Source organism: Hippichthys cyanospilos, chromosome 1 (genome assembly GCF_059441005.1).
Source record: "Hippichthys cyanospilos isolate Australia breed blue-spotted pipefish chromosome 1, RoL_Hcya_1.0, whole genome shotgun sequence".
In the NCBI taxonomy this organism is placed as follows: Eukaryota; Metazoa; Chordata; class Actinopteri; order Syngnathiformes; family Syngnathidae; genus Hippichthys; species Hippichthys cyanospilos.
The window spans coordinates 5,505,230-5,515,920 of record NC_142369.1 but is presented as its reverse complement, the minus strand read 5'-3'; the positions used below and the strand labels follow the sequence as shown (position 1 = coordinate 5,515,920).

The 10,691-nt window shown below is 43.7% G+C and overlaps 2 protein-coding genes across 3 annotated transcripts in view; both read left to right on the top strand.

The window, feature by feature from the left end:
- Positions 1 to 1,220: 1,220 nt before the first annotated feature.
- msantd1 (Myb/SANT-like DNA-binding domain containing 1) lies at positions 1,221 to 3,611 on the top strand. Of its 2 annotated transcripts, XM_088424747.1 has the most exons (4): positions 1,221 to 1,380; positions 1,466 to 1,677; positions 1,754 to 2,029; positions 3,199 to 3,611. In XM_088424747.1, the coding sequence occupies exons 2-4, from the start codon at positions 1,508 to 1,510 to the stop codon at positions 3,482 to 3,484; spliced, it is 732 nt and encodes a 243-aa protein (XP_088280873.1). In that variant the 5' UTR covers positions 1,221 to 1,380; positions 1,466 to 1,507; the 3' UTR covers positions 3,485 to 3,611. The 2 variants fall into 2 exon arrangements, with proteins under 2 accessions (XP_088280873.1, XP_088280872.1); XM_088424746.1 differs by having other exon boundaries at positions 1,221 to 1,677.
- A 938-nt stretch (positions 3,612 to 4,549) lies between these two features.
- The window catches only part of LOC148428783 (regulator of G protein signaling 12-like), a 33,505-nt gene continuing 27,363 nt past the window's right edge, over positions 4,550 to 10,691 (top strand). Inside the window, exons 1-3 of the mRNA XM_088425755.1 lie at positions 4,550 to 4,699; positions 5,931 to 7,706; positions 8,889 to 8,981. Of these exons, the coding sequence (XP_088281881.1) occupies positions 5,964 to 7,706; positions 8,889 to 8,981 (1,836 nt within the window). The 5' untranslated portion in view covers positions 4,550 to 4,699; positions 5,931 to 5,963. The remainder of the gene's footprint in view (positions 4,700 to 5,930; positions 7,707 to 8,888; positions 8,982 to 10,691) is intronic.

The following is a 10,691-nucleotide window of genomic DNA, read 5'->3' as shown; positions in this document are numbered from 1 at the left end:
TTTTTCCTTACTTTCAGTCTTAAAGGTAAATTTCTTTGGTAGGTAATTTATGAATTGATGGCATGTTGGCATGGCCATGAAATTTGTGGCTAAAAATAAGCGCTTTTTACAAATTGCACCTTATAATGTTGTTTTCAATGAATATATATGTTTTGCAACATAGACTACGACTATATTATTGATACACTGACTTTAATGTTAAGAATGAGGGAAGAAAGTCACAATTTAACAACAATATATATATATATATATATATATATATATATATATATATATATATATATATATATATATATATATATATATATATATATATATATATATATATATATATGCCTTTATTCTCTAATCAAAAGGATAACAAATAAAAAAAAAAAAACACAGAACACTGGACTCCAGCATTGGTTCTCAGCAAGTTATAACTGGAATGGTATAGCTTTCTTTTTAAATTAAGAGCAAAGTAATTGGAACATGTAGTAACGTATTGCTAAATTGTGTGCGTGTCTATTCAGGGTGTCCCTCGGCTACTGCCCGAAGCCTGCTGGCATAGGCACCAGCAAGCCTGCGACCCTTGTGAGGATAATCGGCTTTAGAAAATAGATGGATGGATGTTACAACATCTCTCTTCTGGAGTTTCAAAATAAAATACGCATTGAGATACCACTTGAAATATAGTTTTTAGGTTAAACAAATCAGACAACGATTTTTTTTCCAGCCAAAATTGCTCTGTGCTGATTTGGGGTCACACCATTGAAAAAAGATTAAGAACTACTGTACTTTAATACAATATATTCTCAAAGGAATACACTTTTTGTTTGGATTTTGTGTTTTTTTAAAGGCTTTGCTCCTGTAAGATGAATTCTGAAAAAGAAAACGTTACAAATGTCACAATGCTACAGGAGTTTCTATTTGACCCCTGGATAAGGAAGGAATGAGGGTGAAGTAATTCGACAAAAGCTTTTAAAGACAGCCCGATCTGGGCTCACCCGGTCGTCAAGGAAACAAAAGGCAGTCTGGGCTCACTCCTCCCCTCCCCCCGCCCGCCCGCCTCTCGCATTTCAGCAATGGCGCCTGCTCACACTGCTGCCTTTCAGCTAAAAGCTTTTTATGTCCGCAGCAGCAGCAGGAAGGAAGACTGAACGGAGGGGGTGGGGAAGGTGGGAGTGGCTAGAGTGAAGATAAAAAAATAAAAAGGGGGCCTCCCTCGGTCCGTCGCCGGGGCAACTGTGACATCATCAGCGCTAAAAGCTTTTAACCAGATTCCTCTCCAGCTTTAGGCCCCATTTTGAGTGCTCTTTCAGGAAGGGGAGGTGCAAAGGCAGGCCTTGGCGTGCGCATCGCCACTCGCAGCCTCCGAGGCTCACTGCACCACAAGCAAGCGTAAAAGCCTTTCAAAGCTAAGACCCTTTTAGGGGGGAAAATGGCAGCGGGAGATGACTTTGGCTATCTCGTTCCACCCCCGCAGGGCGAGAAGCACCGGCGGGCCCCCAACTGGACCGACGGCGAAATGAAGGCCCTGCTCTGCGTTTGGGAGGAGAACCACAACGAGCTGAAAACCAGCAAGAGGAACGCCAAGGTTTACGAGAGGATGTCGCAGCGTTTCTTCCAGCTGACCGGCGAGCAACGTTTCAAAGAGGAGATCAAGATGAAGATCACAAACATGTCCTTCCAATACAGGCCAGTCCATCGCAAACTTCTCCACGCCGGCGCACAAATGTTGCGCTCATTGGTCTTTCTTTTTATTCTGAAACAGGCGACTTAAATCAAACGCCACGGAAAGCGGCGAGACGCCCGACTGGCCGTATTACACGGCCATCGAGAAGATCCTCTCCAAGCCTTTGGAGGGGGGCCTCTCCAAGGCTTCGGCGAGCGCCGGGACTTCCACCCAGGGCGCCGACACCCCATTGGCTCAGCCGGAGGAGGAGCTGATGGGCTTCCTGCCCGAGTACACGGGCTCCTCGGACGAGATGGAGGTCAAGCAAGAGTTGGACTCTTGGAGCTCTGACAGTGAGCGCACGCAAGGCTCCAGGTAAACACCAAGTCACCGTGATGTCGCGTGCACTTCCACTTGCCCAACACTTCACCGGAATAGAAAAAAAAAAAAAGAGCCTTCAATATCATCTCAACTTAAGTTTCAGGAAACAAAGTCTGGATGCCGTCATGTACAATGGCACCAAGCGTGACATGAAATCACGAACCAACACAATTAACTTTGAAAATTTACCATAACTAAGAACAATTTGCCACAGAAACTGATGAAAACTTTCTGTCTTAGATAGACAGATGGATGGATGGATGGATGGATGGATGGATGGATGGATGGATGGATGGGTGGGTGGGTGGATGGATGGATGGATGGATGGATGGATGGATGGATGGATGGATAGATAGATAGATAGATAGATAGATAGATAGATAGATAGATAGATAGATAGATAGATAGATAGATAGATAGATAGATAGATAGATAGCAAGAACAATGGACATTGTAGTTCATTGGAAAGCTACAGTAGCTACTTCGCAAGCTAGCAAGAAAGACAAACAATGTGTCTAGCGAAATATACAGGTGCGTGTGATGTGTTTTCACAAAATAAAGCTTGTCTCCAAAAATTGAGGTAGTGATATATTCCAATTCTAGACTTAATTTAATTTAAAATGATATATGATATATGGAGGGGCAGCTCGGTGGTTAGCACATTCCGGGACTAGAGTTCAAAGCCGCCTCGCTCAGGCCTTCCTGCGTGGAGTTTGCACGTTTTCCCTGGGCCTGTGTGCTTTCTCTTCGGGCCATCTGACTTCCTCCCACATTCTAAAAAAACATGCAGGGCAAGTGAATTGGACACTCTAAATCGTCCTTATGTGTGTTTGGGTATGTGTCTGTATGCCCTGCAATTGGCTGGCAACCAGTTCAGGGAGTCCCCCGCCTAATGCACATAAACAGCTGGGATAGGCACCAGCAGGCCTGTGACCCTAATGAGGATAAGCAGCGACAGAAAATGTATGAAAGATGCATGGCAGCAGCTCAAAAACTGACAAAGTTGCAGCAATCTGACTGTTGCTAATTTGAAATTCTGAATATTGAGAATCTCAAAATGTTTTAAACATTTCAAACAACACAATATTTTAAACATCAATCAATCATTTGCATCCAAGACAATTTGAGTCATAAATCTGATCGTCCTTATATCTTCTTCTCAGCTCCCATCCGGTTTCAAGCAAGCAAAAGAGCATAAAAAGACAGCATCATCTGAAGCGGAAGAAGCTACAACTGATGCAGGCCATGTTGCGGCAGCAAAAGCGCTCCAACCAAGCCATTGAGGATACGTGCAGGGAGGTCCGACGGGCTCTGCACCAGCAAAACCTGCTTCAAGTTCAAAGTATGCAGCTGCAGGAGCGCATGATGAACCTTCTGGAGAAGATGATTCTGCCACCCTCCACGACTGGGAGGAACCAAATTGGAAATTACAATGTAGCATCCTCATAATTTTGTTGTACAGTATTAGCATTGTTATGTTTTTTTTTTTTACTTGCTTAGTATCACTGCAACCATAATATACACATGTAAAAAATTTACATTGCTGTACAATTAAATTTAGGAGTTTGACATCGTAGAGCTGTGTGTATGTATGTTTTATTTGTGTGTTCTCAAAGCCATTTTTTGTGGCCTGATAAGGCTCCGTGTTTGCCCAAACTTAAAATGGGCCGTTGGAGTACCTTGACCTGAGTTGTAATGTTTACAGCAAGACTTGGGAACACGTCAGCAAATTACAACTCAACTTTGTTTATAAAACATACAAACAAACAAAAAAAAAACACTAAGTGCTGGGCTGTATCGGAATAACAATCAAACATGAATAATAATGATCAAAAATAATAATTTTGAAGATGTTGCCAGGAGTTTTTTAATCAAGTATATTTTTCAGTTTAAAATACATGAAAATATAAATGTCTAAATTAATATTGTATGTGTTTACTCATTGCTAAATGAATGAACCCTTTTGTCAGGAAAAAAACTGTGCCAAAGACATGACTTTTAAATTTGGTAAAATCATGTTTACTTAACCAAATTAGATATTTGCTATTTATTATGATTATATATATATATTATATTTGTTCATTTTTATCAGATTTAATTTGTTTAACGGATAAATCATTTGAGAACGCCACGAATTTTTTGCTCGATTTTTTTTAACCCCATATGTAATAGTTTGCCTTATTAAAATAAGTATCTTAGATGAGAGCCAAAGACAATCAAACATTAACTAGAAAAACACGTCTAACATGTTTTTGTATGTATTTTCTCAATATGTCTCCAATTTAAAATGTATTTTAAACTGTTTGTTTATAAATTTTGGATCGCTTCCAATCGCCTAGCGCACCAGCCAATAGGATCACACCTAACTTTTTGAATAGTGAGCGTGACGGCGATTGGCCAAACTATGAGGAAGAGGCGGACCGTTCGAGGCGTAGACGTTACGTTGTCATGGTTACTAACAATGTCGCTTTGTTCAAGCAGACCTGCGCGTGCGCGTCTAGAAGTGGTGCGTTCACGACACAGCCGCATATTCAGGAGACTAAAATCACGACCTTAAATGTATTGTTTGGACTAACTGCCCTCGTAAAAAGGCGTCGCGTGAGGCGAAAATGTGAAATTTAAAAGCTGCGCGGACGTTTTTTGGAGCTTTCGACGCCGTAAAAGGTAAACATAAAAAAGTTTGGTAGAGTTAGTAACAGGATCGTATTAAAGTTGTAGTAGTTGCGGTCGTAGCGTGTCTTTGGCTGCGGTGTGTAAAACGCGATACAGTAAAGGCTGGCATCATTTCCTGTGGTTTACTTCAAACGTGACATAAAGAAAAAAAAATCGCCAAATACCAAACGTCTGGTTGTCATTAAAATGTTTTTTGTTGAAGGGGAGAGCCAGCTGGCACTTTGCTCTGGGGGAGGACATAAAAGCTCTCTGTGCGTTTATCCTTGACAGATAATAACTCACCCAAACCAGACACGCTTGGATCATTTACTTACGATTTACTCATTTCGACAGGATATTATTTATTAGTGGTTCTAATATGAATGTGACTTGAACAAGTTTCCCTAAGGAAATGATTTTAAGAGAAACTTATCCGGTTTGGGCTAAGTATTAGACTGGTGGTGTTTTTTTTTTTTTTGGGGGGGGGGGGGGGGGGGGATTTTGGAATATTTACAATGGTTTCTCCAAGTTAAATTAGTATTGTGTGAGGATTAAACCTTGTGGCATTATTTTACAATTTATGGAAATCCCTTTCATTTTTTTATAATATCATAAAATAATCAATGGGAAAAGAAAATCCACCACATAGGATGATTAAAACATGTAAAATTTCAAAATGCAACGTTTCTGAAATGTCTATGTGATTGCGGCTGGATGTGCGAGATTTTGTGTACAAAAATAATCATTGTCCAAATTTTGGACCATACAAAACCATTACAATTACCATTTTTGAGATGCTTTTTTTTGTAGGATTGATGAGATTGATTTTCCTTCGGTTTTTGCAACATTCCGTTGGTTGCTATGTCAGCAAACAGAACATTCTTTGTTGACTTGTGTTTCACCTCAAGACAATAGATGGCGGTAGAGACGAGTTAATTGTTTCGTCTTAAAGTGTCATCATCGTGTCACGGACTACATTGACAGACAATACCATTTTTAATTTTTTTTGCGGGTGTCAATAAATTTAGCCTACATGCGTATGGATACAACAATTTGGGTGGTTGAAGGAAGAAAAAAAAGTAATCATTACACCATTAACAGCATTTACAAAATTTGGAAAAAAAATGCAATGTTAATAGTTTGCGACGTGTGTGCATAACGGTTAAGAACCGCTAGGCTCCTTTTACAATCACGATATTTTCATCAAACTTTTAACTGTCCTTGTCTTTTGTTGTTACCGCAGTATGACAACAACACAATAGTGTTGGCAATCAAGATGAGGATTCAGGGTCAACCGGAGGGAGCAAGGAGGCGCCTGGATTTGCGAGCAACTGGCGAGCTGCGGCGCGTGGAGGTCCACCGTGGTCGGGCAGGCTACGGCTTTACCATCTCGGGACAGTGGCCATGTTCGTTGAGCAGCATCCTGGAGGGAAGCCCCGCCGACTTGGTGGGACTCAAACAAGGCGACGGCATCATGGCCATCAACGGAGCCGACGTGTCCACCGCTTTGCACGAGACGGTGGTGCAGATGATCGGGCGCTGCATCGGCCCGCTGCGCTTGGTCGTGCACACGGAAGGTCGCGTCATTGGGAACCCCATCCTACACGATGAAAGGTTCTTAATAAGTCCCAAAAAGGCCGGTGTCATCCGCGCCATCTCGCACGACCCACCCAACTCGGACAACTGGCACCGCGTGCTGTCTGGCAAGCAGAGACCTCTTTCAGAACCGGATATGTCGCAGTGGACAAAAGAGCGGTGCGCCAACGCGCAGGAGCAAAAAGACGAACGTCACTCAATGTTTACAGACGGGAAGGACGTTAACCCAGACTGGAGTATTTTAAACCTGACCTTGGTAGTGGGCTACCTGAGCTCCACAGAACTGATTTTAAATACGTCGCAATCGGAGGAAGACGGCTTGAACGCCATCCGAGAGCGAATACGCCAGCTGGGCACGGAGCAGGACACCCACACGCTGGTCATGATGAAGATCACGATTGACTGCATCCGACTTTGCGACGACTTGGGAGCTGTCCTGGCGGCCTTTCCCACCGAGAACCTGGTCCTAGGAGCTGTTTGCGCTGAGGACCCTCGTTTTTTTTGCCTGGTGACCACCGCGCACATTATCGACGGCTGTGTTCCGCAAGATGCTCCGCTGAGGGCATCCTGCCATGTTTTCTTCATCGACCCGGAGTTGGAAAACCACGAGGAGCACGCGGGCATCGCCGGGCGCTTCGGTTTCGATTGCACACCCGATCCTGACACCTCGGGTTGCCTGGAGTTCCCCCAGGCTCCGCCGGATGTCCTTCATTTTGTCACGGTTCTGTACAGCGACATGGGGGACGCCGTGGAAAGGCTACGGGTCAAACTGGACATGGAGGCTCAGCAGCAAGCCAAGGAGAATGTCCAGCAAGGTAGCACCAGTAGTAACGGAGACAGTGGCATTGACAACGCCTCGCCCCCTGAGGAGAGAGCCGCCAGGGATTTCCCCTCTGTAATCCAAAACCACCCCGGGGTCCTCCTCCCCACCTGTCCATGGGATAATCCCGCATCCCCAGACCATATCCCGAGAAATCTCTACAGCGCCGGCCAAATATATCATCCAGAGAACAGTGGCAGCGCACACTCCCTTTCAGAATCGCTACCCGGGCCCGATTCTCTCACTGAATTTTACGGAAGACCCCCACCTCGGCTCAAGTTCCAGTTCAGGCCCCCGCCTCCTCTTGCCCCTTTGGATAAAAAAATCAGCCTCTCGGAAGAGCCTCTACGGGGCAGCCAGCGCTGGTTCTCCAAACCAAAGTGGCCCAAATCCCTCAGTGTTGATCCACAGCCTCGGGTGACATGGAACAATGACAGCTGGTTATCTGAGGTCGGTTTGGGGGCCGGCACGCGAAACCTGCCGCCCCCTATGGGCCAGGTTTCCTCAGGCCGGTATCGGTCCGCAGAGATCCTCCTGATGATGCCCCCCAAAGATGATTGGACCCAAGCGTTTGTCCAGCAGAAGAATGAGCGTGGCAAAAATGTGAGTTAGCAAGCTATTCGACCGAATGCACAGGACCAATCATAAAAATTCGTTTACAAAAATACAAATAGCAAGCGCCGGTAGAATCCTCGTATCTCCAAAATGATCACGCTAAGGATAAGTTCGTAAACAACCATTAACATTCCAACGCGCAAGAAAAAATCTATTCCAGCACTTTCGATTGTCCAATAATTTATTTAAAAAAAACTCACACGTGGGGCCTCAACAATAGCAAAGGTTTTGTTTAAAAAAAAAAAAAAAAAAACGAAATGTGACGCATGAGGTTTTGGCCTTTTGTCAGCGAAATGTTAAAACCATACCTAGAATAATTGAACTGTAAGGCTTTATTCTGACGGATTTACGCTCATTTCGCTCACAAAATGCCTTTTCCTTTTTCTTTGTAATAGTTTGACCATTTGTTGTCAAATTAGGCTTCTAAAGTGTTACTATACTTATGTCCACAAGATGTAGCTGTGGCTCTATTTAGCAAAACACCGCACGCAATGATGCTCATATTAGTAATCTGATTCATCGCATTTTGATTTAAAATTCGTCTATAACGTGTTTACAACTATGTTTTCACGTGATTATAGTGTGTAATGACACTATTTTGGCTTAAACTACCGAAACATTTTTTGAACGTCTCATTGGTAATGTGACTGTATTTTTTAAAAATAAAAATAAATCGTCTAAATGCAGTGTGTTTGGAAAGACCTCTTCAACCAGAGTAGTTTTACAAATCTGCTGAAGCTTTCTTGAGAAAATGAGCCTTTTGCGTTGAAAAAAAATGACCTTTTGATGAATGTTTTGATGCGATATCACTTTTAGAAAATCGAGTCGAAAACACCTTCAACCTAAAGTACATCAGTACAACGTCATTATTTCTCAACGTTCTTCTCACTCCTTCCATTTTGCGTCTCACTCGAGTAACTCTCCTCCATTGGACTGACAACTTCTTATCAAAAATATCCACCGACTTTTCAGACAGGCCAAAAGTTTAAGACCACAACGGGTCAAAATTCATGTTACGTTTCAAAGGTTGAAACACCTGAAAGAACTCAAACTTGCTAGCACGGATAGAAGACTAGGAGTGAGAAAAGCAACGTGGGCAGCAAAACAGTTCATGTACAGTATGAAACCAAGCTGATTTAAGAGAAATAATGATTATTTGTCTTCTGACAGGGCTCCAGGTTTTGGGGCTTGGGTGGCCTCCGTGCCTCCAAACGCCGGTCTTCAAAGCGTCTTAGCCTGGCCCGATCTCTGGACGACCTTGAGGTAAGCTTTACATTGAATGACCAACGCAACAAAACAAAGCCGCACATACTGAAATGCACTGGGATATGATAAATGCCATTATAGTCATTAACATTTTTCAAGATTAATCGGTTGACTGTATTTTTTTTCTGCCAAAAATCGTCCTTAAATAAATCCTTATTAGTTTTTCCGCACTTCGAACTTTTCATATTTCAAACACTGCATTTGGATGGGTGGTAGATTTTCTTTATATTTCATTGTAACACTGCAAATCAAATGCTGCAATTTTTTGTTCTGTACACTCTTGTGCACACTCGAAGTCTATGTGAATCAGAATTTGCAATGAGAACACTCAGACGAAGCTGCTGTAGGCCACAACTCGCACCCACTCACTCACAGCTCCTGACATCACTGGCTGAGCCACGCCCCTTACAGGGCACGCATCCAACACACCAATGCTACATCACGCACCATAATTATACTTTGTAAAAGCACTTTGTCTCAAAATACTCTCGAAGCTATTTTTCTTCCTTAGAAACGCAGGGGAAGAAGTTTTGTTTTTTTTGGAGAGCTGTAGCAGGGAAACGGAAGAAATTCTTTCCGGCGTTTCTGTCTTAGTTGCTTTGCGCCCTCGTTGCTCATTAGACACAACTGAACCTTTTCCCCCGTGGCGCCTGTGGGCGTCGAAGGGAAGGCATGAAGAAGACACGGAGGCGGGAGGTGGGAGGTAAACAGAGAGGAGGAATCTGCTGCGACCAAAGAAAGAGAGAGAGGGAGGGAGGGAGCGAGGGAGGGCGAGTCACGGTACGAAGCTCCCAGTCGCCGTCGGGATTTTGGGCTCACTGCGCTCGCCGCATCCAGCTCCCGCGAATGGACCCGTTTGCGCGCCATACATGGAGCCCACCATCACCCTCAACTCCGTAAGTCCTCTTGTCTCCCTGGCTTTTTTGGGGGCTGCCGCGGAATGCTTCTCGTCAACGGTCGCACAACCCGCTTTTCTTGCAGGAAAGCAATGCGATCAAGTTGATGGTTTTCAGTCTTAGGTAAAGGGTCAAAAGGTGACTCTCCGTTCACTGATGCCTTACCCAGCCACAATAAGAACGTCACTGGTGTCTTCCGTTAAAGATAGAAGAATATTTTTCTGTTTTTTTGTGAGTGGGTGTAGATTTGGGGTACGGCGTTTAATTTCGCAAATGGGTTTTAATTGGATCATAAAACTAAGTCAGCCATTTGCGATCGATAATCAATAATGCAGGTTGTGTATTCAGAGGTGCCGCAGATTATTTGGCGTTTGCGTTCTATGGAGGGAATTACCGCTTGTCGTCTGTTTTGGAGAAAGGTACTTTTGTATTCAATTGGATCTGGCAGATGATTATGCCATGGGGTCCATAATGACGGCGATCATTATTTGAGGAAATAGCGCCTGTTGTCTGGTTTGGAGTGAGGCATTTGATCTTCAAGTGAGCCTGGCAAATAATTACTCGAGGGCATGGATTCTACTTGACTCTTGAAGGAAATACTGCCAGCGATTTGTTTTGGAGTGAGGCGGCAAATAATTAATCGGGGTATGGCTCCTATAGAAAAGAACGGCCACAATTAAAGGAAACGCGACAGCTCATTTGTTTCGCGGTGCAGCATTTTGCATTCCAGGAAACCTGCCGCTGAGTTAATTAATTGCTTTACGATGACTATTACAGCAAATGGGGGCACATGCAGGCACTTCATGGGGTA